We start from the raw sequence: 14,410 nt of genomic DNA on the forward strand, positions 1-14,410 counted from the left end.
GTCCCTGAGGGAGTTAATGATCAGGATGGAGAGACCTAGTTACAGTGTTTAAACTCAAGATGCCAGTAAATAGCTTTGATATGTGCCTACCTGTCTATCTACCTACCTCTTCAAATAAGTTGTTTGAACTTGCAAAAAAAGCTTTTATATACTTTAGGGAAAACAGAGTGGTAATGTATTAGGGCATTTACTGACAATGGGCTTTTCCCAGCTCCAGTCATGCTATTCACCTTCCCATGGAGGTGTGATGTCTTTGACCCGGGAAGCCTTCGCTGCAGAAAGGTTTTGAAACTATAACCTCATTCCTCCTAAGTTGGAAATATTCCTGCCTTTTCTGTGGTCCCTGCTGTGTTTGCGTGTGGAATGGGGAGGAAAAGCCAGAGCTCGGGCTCACCCTGAGGGGCACCGAGGCAGCCTGCAGGCGGACGCGGCTGGTTCTGCACGGGCTGTGTGTGCAGGTGATGGACGGGCGCTCTGCCGAGAGCGTGCGTGCCTGTGCGCCTCTGTGTGCCGCCGAGGGTCTCGGGTGTGTGCATCTTCCTCTGCTGCATTCAGCCTGCGTCACTCCTATGGTAATCCGTGTCTCGGTCACCTCGGAGGTGGGGGTTCTTTGATGGTTTAAGACGGACACTTCCCTGACATTAAATGTGCATGGTGCCCGAGGGCTTCGCGCTGCACTGAGCCTGCACATCTCATTCCCCAAGTAGCCACCGCGCCTGCGTTCCCACGGTAGCAGCAGCGGCAGCCTGAGCAGATGCTGCCAGTGTGCTCATCTGGCTGTGCTTTTCACTTTGGGACAAAGTTCTATAGTCACATCTCATGGATTTCCTCCCTCCACGCTGGAAAGCCCGGACTGTGAAGATCTCATGCTGTAAAGGGCAGCAGGAGCCAAGTTCTTGGGGCTGCTAAGGATCTCTTTGCCTTTTCCCCTCTTTTTGGAGATGTGTATCAGAAAAGGGCTCTGCCTGTAAAGAGAGATTTTACCGCTCTGGCTAATGATGTGTAGCAGTATTGAATTTAATGGCAGACCTTGAAGTGTATAAAAACTTAAGTCCAGAAAAAGGTAAGACCCATGCTACCGATTTCAAGGTAAGTGATAGTTCTGGTAAACGATGGCGAACACTTCTTATTTCATGTTTAATTAAATATTATTTGAATTCTTGACAATGTATTTGAGAGATCACATTTCCATCTGAAATGAAAAGGTAACAAGATGGTTTTGATGAGGCAGAAGTGTTTTGTCCTTTGTGAATGTGCATTTTCATCATGGAAGAATTTGCATGCTGACGGATTGAAATTATTATAGTAAAGTGGTCAGTGAGAAGATCATTTGTATTCTTGGGTTATAAGTCAAGGACACAGACGTGCCTCAAAATTTCATTTGTCTGACACTCATAAGCTCTGGGTTGTAATTTAAACACTGTCAAGTCTTACTCAATTGGAATAATGATAGATAAAGTTGGATTTTGACTTTTCTACAGTAATCTGGAGAGAATGATTCCTGATTTGTATCAACTAACGATGGTCACAGACAGTGAAATAATTAGCTTTATGAGATGGAATGGCACAGGCATTCAGCACAGATAAAATGGAGGCAGCAGCTGTGTGTCATGTCCCAGGGTCTTTTGGCTCCAGGAGCTTGAGAGGAAACATCCTAAAGTAGGAGCTCAGAAATTTTAAATATATGGAGATTGTTCTTGCATCATAAGAAATGTTCCTGCCTGGTCAGACAGAATAAATGACATGTCAAAAAATGTCTGCTAAACTTATCTTCAAACTGAGATTTGTCTGTCATTTCTGCTTACTGTATGTGTCGGCTCACATGTAACTTTATCACATCCCTGTTCCAGCTGAGAGCTGTCTGGAGGCTGCTGCTGGTTCGTGGTACCTTTGTCAGTGTGTTGTTCGCAGGGCAAACACGGATGCTTGCTTTTGATTCAAAAAATATAGATTGCACCATGGTTGAGATTTCCTGAGAAAATCTGAGTTCTCTAAGCCTGGAGGGAGCTTTCCCACAGGTGTAGGGTAGATTCTGGTTTACTCGGTGGGCAGTTGGTCAGGATTCCTGTCGAGGGTTTTGTTTTTAAATGTGTGCAGGAACTCTTGTTTACAGAATGTGGGGCTAACTGAATGGCATAGCCTGCTGTGGGGTGGTCCTGATTTAGCCTTCATGAAAGTAACGCCGACAGGGACTTTTTAATCACTGTCCCCACCTCATGTGATCTTTATGATGAAAGTTAAAGCTCTAATTCTTCTCTTTTTTTAAAAATTATTTTATTTATTTTCATGTGGTGCAGAGGATCGAACTCAGTGCCTCACACGTGCTAGGCGAGCCATCTACCGCTGAGCCACAACCCCAGCCCAAAGCTCTAATTCTTAAACGTTATGGAAATTGGCTTCTTCTTAATTTCTCATCCATTAATGTTATGGAATTTATTTTCTGTCATAAGCTTTCAAAGTCAACTAACGTAAGGCGTCGTATTTCAAGGTAGATGTTTTCACATCCAGATGGTCTTACTAGAGGTTCCCCTCCCAAATTGAGCATACATTTCATATTTTTACAGAATAGATGTTCTTTGAATAGTTTTAATACTTTATTTTGCTGAGTAAAAAACTCCCTTTACTGACCATCTTCATTTTAAAATGATCTCAGTCTTGTAGCAAGACTGTTTTTCAAGAAACATTTTTTATGAGTCCCAGGTCAGTTTTAAGAGGACTATTTAAATGATGCAGAATATGTATAATGAATAGATTCTGACTCTTCATGAAGTCTCAGTTGCATTATTAAACAGTAGCATAAATGGAAATAGCTTCAGGTGACTGAATTAAAAGTTGAGAAATGTTCATTCAGAGGCAGGAAGACCAAAGAGAAGAAGCCTAAGTTTTGATGGCATAGCCTCTAGTGTGAACTATGTATTTGCTTCTACATTTTGTCTTATGTATATCTTAGAAAGTAACTATTGTTATTATTTGCCATAGAATTTAGTGTCCTGTGCTCAATCTTTGAGCTAGGATTGGAGAATCATCTCAATGATTCTTAGAACAATACTGACAGAATCTAAGGACTTGAATTGTAACATAAAATCTACAGTCAGAGGAAGCTTGAGGCAGGTAGGACGAGTGCTTTTATATCCTTTTTATGTCCAGAAACTTTAAGTTCTATTTAGAACTAGAGACAGTACTTCCTTGCTTGTCTTTCAGGGCTGTGGAAAGAACTCTTGGTAGACCCTGAAAGCATTTGGATGATGAAAAAGGTTTATAGACATGTAAGATGATATAGTCACAGAAATTAGAATAATGTACATTTCATTTACTTTCATTGAAAGGAAAGTGTATTTGTTTTGGGGTGCCAATAAAAAACACTTTGACCTAGCACTTGGGTACCATCTGCCGCTCCTTCTCCCCATGGCTCAGCGTAGCCCACACGCCTTCACGCTGTGTCTGAACGCCTTGTGGAAGGGCAATGTCAATATAGGAGCAAGCCCCAGAGCTCAGCAGGAGGAAAATAGCAGTCTGTTTCCTTTATGAGGAGAGGCAGCGGGCATGGAGAGGCTGTAGGGCTTCGGGAAGACAATGGACCCACAGGAGAATCGAGCCCTCTGGTCCCCAGGTCCTGGTGGCTAGACTTTCTCTATTCAGTTGCATTGATCTTTGCTCTTTAGGAGAACATCTGATGCAGTGATTTCATTGATGTATCATTTAAATTCTTAGCTCTTGTGGTATTCTTAACCAATAGTTAATTGGTGCAGTCAACAGAGATGTAGTGCTTCTTTATGTACAAGGTACTAGTTGGGGATATGAAGACGAATGGAAGTGTTTGCTTCCCTGTTAGTAACTCCTGGTCTGGGGGCACACAGGCTTATCTTAGGCTCATGTGTAACAGAGGCTCATCTGAGGGCCTCAAGTGTGGAGGAGATGGCATGGGATTTTTGGAGGTGACGTTTGTATTGAACCTTGAAGGACAGGAGGATTAGATCAGGTGGATAAGCCAGGATTGGAGTTGAAGAAGTAGGCTAAGGCCAGGTGTTATAATATAAGACTTGGTAATCCAGAGGAAGGGATTTGGACATTATTAAAAATGTGGTGGGGAGTATGTGGGAGGCAGAAGTTTTGAGCTGGGGAGAGATTAATCAGATTCAGTTTTAGGGAGATCTCCCTGACAGCAGTTTAGAGCTAGACAGTGGGAGGGTGAGACTGGAGCAAGGGAGACCAGAAGGCGGCTGCAGCAGCAGGTGAGGCACGGGTGATGTCCACCCCGGCCTGTTAGCCCTGTGGCCTTTCATGAGCACACTCTGGGCTCTCAAGTCCACACTGGCATCCTTTGACGTGATCGGAGCAGCCCCAGCTTTGCAGTGCCTCTTGGTCTGCCCTATGTCTGGATAAGTTTGCATTGTGAATATTTTGAATTATGTATTTTTAAATTAGGAAAACAGTCATGAAATCGAAATATAACAGTATAGAACAACTTGCAGCAAAATCTATGGCTCTTCCTCTTAGCCTTCTTCATCTCTGTCCTAAATAGGGTACTTTCAGCTCGCTCACCTTCCCTTCTGAAGGGTTCATGTGGCTTTCCTGTGTCTCAATGGCTGCTGGTTGCTGACCTGTCAATTCTTGATATTACCTTAGATTTTCTCCTATGGCCACTGAGGGATTGACTTGTGGGATTACCACTCTGATGGGTGCCTTTGTCACTAATGGTTCATGTGTTTTTTGGTTCTGGGCATTGAGCACCCGACCACTGAGCCTCCCGGCCACTGAACCCCCACCAGGTCCTCACTTGCATGTGCCTGCTGGAACTCCTCACCTAGGACTGCAGCTCTCCCTTTACCAGTCCTTTTTCTTTTTACCCCAAACTTCTCTCAGTATAATAATTTCCCCATTTTTTTCTGTATTCATAATTATTTCCATGTTTTGGTCATAGATTGATTTTAATTAATTAATTGTTTTTGGTACCAGGGATTGAACATTGGGGGTGGGAGGCTTAACCACTGAGTCACATCCCCAGCCCTATTGTGTGTTTTATTTAGAGACAGGGTCTCATTGAGTTGCTTAGCCTCACTGTTGCTGAGGCTGCCTTTGAACTTGTGATTTTCCTGCCTTAGCCTCCCGAGCTGCTGGGATTTACAGGCATGTACCACCATGCCTGGCTGATTTTAAAAGTTTAGTTATTGGGCTGGGGACGTGGCTCAAGCGGTAGCGCACTCGCCTGGCATGCGTGTGGCCCGGGTTCGATCCTCAGCACCACATACAAAGATGTTGTGTCTGCCGAAAACTAAAAAATAAATATTAAAATTCTCTCTCTCTCTCTTTAAAAAAAAAGTTATTAGGAGACCAAGTTTACATTGTTGTAACTACATAACTTCACATTCTTGTGAATATATAAATGTTCACCAGAGCAAAGTGATCTGCCAAGCTATTTTAACGCAGGACTCTGCCTCAGACGAAAGGAAAGATGTTGGAGATTTTTTTTAGCAGATGATGGAGTTGAATTCACAGCTGGCAGTCTTTGTCATGCCTCTGTGAGGCGGGTACAGGTATTATCTCCATCTCCAACTGATTGCAAGGTGCTCTGCTGTCCCTCTGAAGATGTCTCACTCAACTTCTCATACATAATTCAAAATATTTACAATGCAAACTTATCCAGACATAGGGCAGACCAAGAGGCACTGCAAAGCTGGCATTCCCTTGTTGAGTTCTTCCTGAGCTGAACGGAGACCAAAGGCAGCTGCCTGGTGGACTTCATAGGGTAAGAGTGGTGAGTGGGCCTCGCTCTGCAGGGTTTCAGTGTCCCTCTGAGGAGCTGGGCTGGCACCAGGGAGCAAGGAAGAAGATGGAGCACTCTAGAGTAGACGGGGGATATAGAGCAGTGTTTTGGGGGAAAGCCCAGAGGTGCTGGGAAGAGTAGGTCCAGCAGTCAGAGGTAAAGGACCCTGTGATCTACTTGAGAATTTGGTTCAGGCGTATGAAGGCCGTGAACCCTGGTCCTTGAGGCTTTGATAGATGATCCTGGTCCTTGAGGCTTTGATAGTTACTTCTCCGATGACATGTCAGCAAAACAGAAGCTACCCTGAGTGAGCTAGAGTTACCCTGGCTGTCTGAGGAGGAGAGAGTGATTGCCCCCACGCTCTGTTAGAGACAAGTCCCGGGGATGTGTGGGGCAGAGGCTTTTGTCTGTTGGGAGACCTGTTGCTTCTAGCTTTTCCTTAAGGTCTATGGACAGTCCGTTTCCCCAGGGAGAGTGTTCAAAGACAAAACTCAGGATCTGCAAGCAGGGCCCAGGCACCTCCTCTCTGTCCCTGCCTGAATGTAGATATGAAGTTGGCAGAGAAAAGAAGGGACAAAGAGCTGTGCTCCTGTCACTTACAGTTTCCATCTGCACATTCTCCCTCGTGTCTAAGTTCTTCCATTATTATTATTATTATTTTTAAATCAAGCAACAGTGATTTGTTTTAAATCCTAAATTAAATCCCTCTTGTGTCCCTGACTCCTCAGGCAATGCCAAGTCGATATTTTGGCCTGTGGACTTGCATCCTGCCAGGGCTGTGTGTGCACACGTGTGTGTGTGTGTGTGTGTGTGTGTGTGTGTGTGTTGCACACAATCGGTGGACGGAAGAGTCATGTCATTATTGCGGGTCTCCTAGCGAATTGGGTTTTTACATATAAATGAAGAAGAGTGGAATAGTGAGTTGCGTGGGCCGCTGTGTACCCCACCTCCCTGTTTCTGCTCTTGAATGCAAGATGGACCCCAGCAGCTGCCTCCCATGTAGAGAGCACCCCCTGAACTTGAGATTTTGAGGTTCATTTCAATGACTTTATACCTTCCTTATTTTCTCATTTTAATATTTTTATTTATTCATTTCTTTCCTCAGGTTCTCATTGATGGTTTGAAAAAATAAAGAGGCCAGAAAATCAACTAAGAAAATGAGAAAAGGCAAACACGGGGAGCATAATAAGTAGGAGGAAACACATTTCAGTGGGTGCTGGAAAGTTTTTTATTTATCATTTAATTTTCAAACTTGGGTGAGGACTCGCCTGGCCAGTCCTCGGGTCCCATCTTGGTGTGTACGTGTGCCCAGCTTGCTTTAGTCTCTCACCTTTGAACCTCAGGTTTAGGCCTTGCCATGGTGGGTGGAGAGTGGGAGCACAGGGGACGCAGGTGGCCGTGTTCAGGGACTGGGCCTTTCTGCTCTGCTTCTATTTCTTTCCTCTTGCTCTGGGCATCCGCTTTCCTGTTGGTTGGGTTGCTCCTTCAGGAACTCTTCCTTTTTTGCTTTTGGATTTCTTTCCCCAGTTCCCCTCAGTCTGTGTAATTATTATTATTATTATTTTTCTAGAAGCAAGAGGTATGTATCTGATTCCCTTTCACCTGTGTGCTTGTTTTGTCAAGTGAGAGAAGAGGGACACTGGACAGAGCCAGGGAGAGTGCTGGGAGTTTAACTCGGGACTTCCCCTGTGCTTTGTTGCAGTGGGTGAGACTATAGGATCTGGAATAAAATAACAGCAAAGATAAGCCAAAGTTCTGAGAGCAGCTGAGCTTTTAGCCAGTCGCATGGTCAGTGCCTCTGATGTGCAGTTTTCTTATGTAAAAAATGCAGGTTTTGTGTGTTTGAAAGACCTGTGAGCACAGATGAGATGGTGTATGTGGCAGGCCTTGCCCAGTGGCCCCGGGGCCTTTGGGATAGCTGCTGGCTATGGTGTGTCTTCCACATACTCCCTGCCATGCTTTTTCTCTCAGGGTGGACAACCAGCATCAATTTTCTACTTGTTCTTTTCTTTTCAGCCTTGTGTACTTATTCATTTGCCTAGATACTATGTAACCAAAACCCCAAAGAAGTCAAGCATGTGATAAAGGTATGGAAAAAAACTCCAAGGAAGCAATGACTTCAGGCCTTGGCTGAATTCATTGGCACCCAGGTTATTATTTAGAATATATAAATGCAGAAACAGATTATCCACTGTATTCTGATAATCCCAGCTCACCCATAATACCCATGCTCCTTGAGGAGAATTAATATCCAGTCATTTGTGCTGACTTCTTTGTTATGCTAAGTCTTTCCAATTTAAAAGTGGCTCTGTGTCTCGCTACTCAGCATGGCTATATAAGCAAACTGGAACCTTGCCGAAGATGACAAATGTCTTCAGACTCTTCCCTAGAACAGAGAGGATGTTCTTGGAAAATACAAGGAAAGAAGAGTAAGAAATGGTTTATCGGTGCTTCCAAAAATTGAATGATCGGGACACAAGTTATTTTGCCTTCTGAGCTGGCAAAGAATTAGGGAAAAATAAGATGCTACTGCGTGTCAGAAAAGTTGTGGGAAAGTGGGTGCTTTTCTACACTGCTGCTGGTGGGCATCTGAATGAATATAGCATCATCTTTCTGGAGAGCAGCTTGATGGTGGACAGTCCCTTTGGCTCAGCACTTCAACTTTCAGAAATTAGTCCCACAAAAGTACTTGTGCATTTGTACAAAAATGTATAACAAAGTTTATTGGATTTTTTTTTTCTTTTTGCAATAGCAAGAAAAGGGGAATACCTAAATATACCTTAGTGGGCAGCTGACTTTAGAAAAATGTATGCACCTCTACACCATGCGGTACAGCTCACGTGAAGTTCTGTGTGGATTGACATGAGAAGATGCCTATGGTTCCATTCAGGGGAAAATATTGTATTCCCATTTTCCGTAGTTCTTAAGAGAAATATAAAATGGGCTTCAAAGTTTATGCTTCAAATATTAGTACTGGTTACTTTTAACTATGGGATTATTTTTGACTTATTTTCTTCATACCTGTTTGTATAATTGGCATGCCTTACATTTATAATTAGAAAAAAAATCAAACCTATTTGCAAATCAGGACATATAAAGAAATATCTTTGCGTGGCTCACAGCTCGTTTCTGACCTGAGATCCCAGAGGTGGCCCAGCCTCCTTTCCCCCAGGCTGGGTGTGTGCATGGCAGACTGCTGTCACCTCTCCGGAGGAGTCCCCTTTCCTACCCTCTTCCCTGCTGTCTCTGTGCTGTCTACCGGCTCACTAGCTTGGTTAAGAACAGTTTCTTCTTTCTTGAAGGCCTCTTTTCTTGCCAGATATGTCCTCTGGGGATGAAGGGGAAAAGAAAGTAGAGAATCTCATGCAGTGGATTTGGGGGAGGAAATCTGAATGAGCAAGGTCCAGGAGCCTCTCCCCGATCACAGAGGGTCCTGGGAAGTGCGGTCCCACTGGGAACCCTGGAGGGAGAGGAAGTGCATGGCTGTCTCTACTCTCAAGAGGGTACTCGTTCCTTGCCTAGACTTGGGGATGGTGACTCAGGGAAGCCACTTATTTAAGGCTCAGTTTTCCCATTTGAAATCATGACGATAAGACCTCCCTACTACCAGGGCTGGTGTGAAGATGGAATTTTTTACTTGTTCTTTTCTTTTCAGCCTTGTGTACTTATTCATTTGCCTAGATACTATGTAACCAAAACCCATAGCTCCACAAGTTGTGAAGTGTCACCCAAGCGCTTTGACGGGCTTCACATCTCAGTGTTTTACACTTGATTTTTACCCGAACCTGTCATGTGGCTAGACCAGGCCTTGGTGAATGATGTCCTATGGGCCAAATCTGGCAGCTGACCATGTGATAAATAAGTTTTGTTGGAACACAGCCATGGTTAGTAGTTGGCATATTTTTGGAGGCTGCCTTTGGTCTATGTACAAAGTCAAGTGAGTACCGCAGAGACATTGTGGTATTCAACTGAAAACCTTTACTACCCAGCTCAACTGAAAACCTTCAATACCCAGCTCAACTGAAGACCTTCACTATCCAGGTCTTTTTGGAAAACATTTGCTATCCTTTGCACTGGAGTGAGTGTCTGAGGTTCTGTTCACTTGGCATTTAGCACAGGGTCTGAGACCTAGCAGGAACTCAGGGAATCTTTAGCCAGGACTGAAAATCTCCTTTTAGAGCCCTGGGTTCAAATATTATACGGCTGAAGGTCACTTCAGTAGGAAAGATGCCTCTCACCAGGGTGGATTGTACCATAGGTTTCTTCCCACTCTGATTTGCCAAGTAGCCAAGATAATCAGGTCCCCGGCTGAGTCCCCTCTGGGGTGCTGCCTTTGCCAGATTCTTTTCTGAATGCATGCTCATGCCTCTTCTGATCTTCATAATTGGAACAGTCACTAAACTGTGTGGTGCCTTGTTGTTAAGCCCATTGTGGCTGGTAAATATGTAGTGAGTGATCATTTCAGGGATGAAAAGGCAGAGTGAAGGACAGCTGGCCCAAGAGAGCTTTGGGAGTTCAAGCGCACTGGCTGGATAATGTTTGCATCCTTGATAATGTTGGAGACACAATAGCCTGAACTTACAGTGGTACTTTAAGTATCCCTTTTCCTCCAGTGATTGGCTGATGTAAATTCTTAGTTTGCCAATCAGCACAAGTCCCGCATTCTGTGTGCAGAGATGGCACACTATGTGGTGGAGAAGAGGCTCACTAAGCTGCATGCACCAACTGCTGGGAGCTGTTTGGCATCTTGCACAGTGAGGGTTAAATAAGCCATATGTCTGCTTGAGGCATATGCGATTTTGTGGGAGAAGACAAAACAAGTGGGAAGATCCCTTCTTACCTTTAGAGAGAGGAGAGTTTTGCCTGAAGATAGAATTTCTATAGATATTGATATCTGGAGCAGCTGTCTGCTCAACAGGAATAATCTGGAGCTTGAATACATGGGCCAGTGTATGGAAGGTTGGGGAGGAGCAGAAGAGGAGAGAGGAGAGGGGAGCGCTTGGGTTCCAGCAGCAGTGGACCTGAGATTTGGGTCAGGATTTACTTCTTTGGTCAGATTTGGGTAAGTAAGAAAGTGCACAAAGGCGCAGTCTTTGCTGGTTAATTGCAATTATAGGAGAGGTGTTTTCACTGCTGTGTTTACTTCATACATGTTGGTAGCTTACTTTCTCTTTTGTCTTTTTGTTTTGAGCAGTTGGGTTTTCAAAGGATGCAGGAAACACCAGCCATATACCCAGAAAACCTAGCTAGAATTTAACCACTGAGAATGCTAGAATGAGTCACTCCTAAGAAATTGGCCATCCATAGAGCAGTCCCCAAAAGAAAGGAAAAAAGAACAAAAAAATTTTATAAGAGGGATCATTCCACTTGATACCCTTAGATCCATAATAGTGTTCTACCTGGGGTTGGTGCTCAATGATGGCTTACTTTTAAAACTTGGGGAATTTTGGAATTGGAAACAAAGATTTAATACCTTTTCTAGTTAACTGCAATAAAAGGAAGACCAACATCAATTTAGAACAATTCAGAGTTCTCTTTGGGGCTAAAGGCATTCAGTTGCAATTCATTCTCCATGATCTTTGGTCTCTTATTTTAGTCTCAGGATTAAGATTAATCTCTACCTCTCTCTGACTTGAGTCCAGTTAATTGAACTTGAAGGCCTTTGTTTCCTTAGCTGAAAATTAAGGAGGTTGTACTATGTGCACCTGCTGAAAGCTCAGGTAGGGACGCCTGTTTTATGGTCTTTGCAGAGCTCACCCTGTCCCTCCATTGTGGGTGAGGCTGGCACTCAGCAGATACGGCGTTCCCCACTCTTCATGTGCCAGCTCTCCATCTGGTATCGTGTTAAAGCTGCAGGAAGGTGGACAGGGATTTGGGCTCCATGACTGTGGAGCAAAGCACATGAGACTTTTATGATTTGGTAAATTTCATATGAAATTAAATGACCTGCAGAGACTTCTAGGGGAGTCAGTCTTCCTAAGGCCGATAGGAAAAGAATGTCAAGTTCTTTTCCAACAAGCAATTTTTTTTTAAAAGGATGCTTGTTGATTTTCTTTTGATAATGTAAAATCCAAATGCACCAAAAACAGGGTAGAATTGCAGAGGGCGATATGGAAGTGGGTAAGGGATTATTTTCAGCTCTTGGTGGTTGAAATAATCTAGCTCATGCACAGGCTCAGTTGAACTAGGCAACTTCAGGGTTAGAGTATTAGGATAAGTGTCTCCTTCTCAGGGCAGAATAGTGCTGTTTTCTTTGTATGTTCCCTCACTCTGTAGTGTAGTGCTGTGCACAGGGCTTCCAAGGGCTACTCACTCCAAAAAGTCCTGACTGCAGGACTCCCTGTTGCTGGCCGGAAGCAGCCTGGGTTGGTCTGCTGTCGCTGTCTCAATGACAGATGCCTTCAGTTTCTGCAGCATTCTGAATTCCAGAATCCTCTCTGAGAGTCAACTTGGAGGGACACTTGGTTAGTAAAAGGGCTGCTGACTTTCGAAAAGAATGCAGTTCCCCCCAAGATGGAGCGTGAGGGTGGCCACGAGCCTGCTGGATTAGGGAAAGTTTGACTCTCAGATTGTTGGGCACTGACGACCACCACCCAGAGCAGGCAGTCGCCCTCGTGATCCGGGAGTGGGTGCCTTGTCAAAAGATCTGTCCCTTCCAGAGAGTGCCTGGCACTCACATTCACAAATCTAGGCAGCAAGCTCACGTCAGACATGTTTTCCACCTTGAGCAGGAGAAGCCACAGGTGGGCACTCGACATCACAGTGTCATATGAAGCGGAAGTTCCATTTTGCTATTGACTGGCTGGCGTTGGTAGAGGATCAGGAGTGAGTGGACATATCAGCTCTTGTGTATGGCCAGGTGCTGGGAGGGAATGTTCCAAAGCTTTGAGATAGGGAAGGCTCCTAGACTGGGACACTGTCCCCATCTATCCTGACCTCCTGGTATTCACTGTGCCCAGTGCCCAGCATGCCTGCTACTTCTGGAGGGTCTGAAAGAGCTGTGAGGCTTGGTTCCCATGACTGATGGGTGGGCCACTTCACACGTCTCCCCATGGTGGCCGTGTGGTGGCCAGGGACACTGTTTGGGCTTCATCCTGGGATGTGTGCTGCCTCTCTATCTTGAGCTCATGTCAGTAGTTAAGTTGATTTTACAGTCTGCTGGATCATTATGTTTTCTAAGTAAAATTAACTTCTTAATTACTTCTGAAGGAGAAGCTGCAAGATTGAAGTGTGATTGTTTTTGGCAGGAAGCCAGGGAGAAAGAGCACAATTCACTGTGGGACTACTTCTTTCTAAATATGAAAGTTGTCCTTAGAAATAGAATTATTTGACCATTGGGTCAAGACAGCTGGAAATAGTAGCATCAAAAGCAAAACTTCTTTAAAAGTGATTTTGAATTATTTTAAGGAATATCCTTTATTATATGATTCACTTTGTGCTTTCCTGGCAAAGTTTAAGGAGTAAATGGAGGATAATTGGGAACATTTTAGCACTTTCTTGATTAGTATGTTTCAGATTTTATAATTCAATAAGTATTTTAGAAACAATTTGTCATGATTATTATTGTGAAGTTAAGCTCTGAGCTTTAGCTTTTGTCTCCACTCATCTTTTGGGATGGTTCCTCTCTGACCCTGGGAGTTTTCTCATGTATCAAGACTTAGCTGCAGTGCTTAGCACTGACCAGAGGAGGGGGAGCCCCCTCAGTCTCTCCAGAGCCAGATGGGCGGCCTCTCTCCAGGGCCTGTCCCATAGACTTGGATCACCTTGGTCTCCCAGCCTTGTCTTTCCAGCTCAGAAAGGCCATTGTCATCTTTCTGGACCCTCTTCTGCTTTGCACTCTGGACACTCTCTCTGGGCAGCAGCTGTGGCCACCACAGCAGCTGTGGCTCACAGTTCTCGGGGGCCCCATAGCTAAAGTCTTGAAGATGATTGTGTCATGTATTTGGGTCAGGTTTTTTTTTTTTTTGTCTTGGGTAGGTTGCGTCATCTTTGTTGAACGAAGTCCCTTTTCCAAGCTGCTATTGCATGTTTATTTTTCTTTGTACGTAAGGACCAATTTCTTTAGCTGCAGAAACATCTTTTCAAAGGCTTTTTTTTTTCTTTTTCTGTGTGAGGTTTTTCTCTCTCTACTATAATATCTTCTTACTGGTTACTGTATAATTATAGGAAGGCTATTTATTTTTGCATGTTAATTTTATAACTTTCTACCTATCTTCATAAATTCTTTTTATTTTAGTGTTTACTGGAATGCAATTGCATGATCTACATAGTTGTAGTTTTATTTCCTTTCCATTTCTTATGCATTTTTTTTCTTATCTGAGTACATTGGCTAATACCACCTCTAATAAAATGTTAGATAGAGATAGTGGCATTCTGTCCTTAGTCCCAGCCATAGTTGAATGCCTGCAGTGTCTTCCTATTAAGATGCTGGCTTTATGTCTGAGGGACCCACAGCCATACAGACACACATACCACTACCACCCCCGCCCCATCAATTTCTCTTTTTTTGCACTTCTGGGATCAAACCAAAGGCCTTGTGCATGCTAGGCAAGCATTCTAAGACTGAGCTACAACCCAAGGCCAATTTCTATTTTATTGAATATTTTTTTTAATCATGAATGATATTAAATTCTCTTGAAGGTTCTG

General features: G+C 43.9%; 1 protein-coding gene across 9 annotated transcripts in view; it reads left to right on the forward strand.

Moving 5' to 3' along the window:
• Plch1 (phospholipase C eta 1) overlaps positions 1 to 14,410 on the forward strand; it is a 189,806-nt gene that overhangs the window by 57,112 nt on the left and 118,284 nt on the right. The window contains exon 1 of one of the 9 annotated variants that reach the window (XM_040269966.2): positions 582 to 1,063. The exons of 7 other annotated variants lie outside the window; for them this stretch is intronic. In XM_040269966.2, the coding sequence (XP_040125900.2) occupies positions 1,021 to 1,063 (43 nt within the window). In that variant the 5' untranslated portion in view covers positions 582 to 1,020. Of the gene's footprint in view, positions 1 to 581; positions 1,064 to 5,646; positions 5,747 to 14,410 lie in introns of those variants that run through there. One more of the 9 variants, XM_040269969.2, reaches the window with a different exon arrangement.

This window comes from Ictidomys tridecemlineatus, chromosome 3 (genome assembly GCF_052094955.1).
Source record: "Ictidomys tridecemlineatus isolate mIctTri1 chromosome 3, mIctTri1.hap1, whole genome shotgun sequence".
NCBI lineage: Eukaryota > Metazoa > Chordata > Mammalia > Rodentia > Sciuridae > Ictidomys > Ictidomys tridecemlineatus.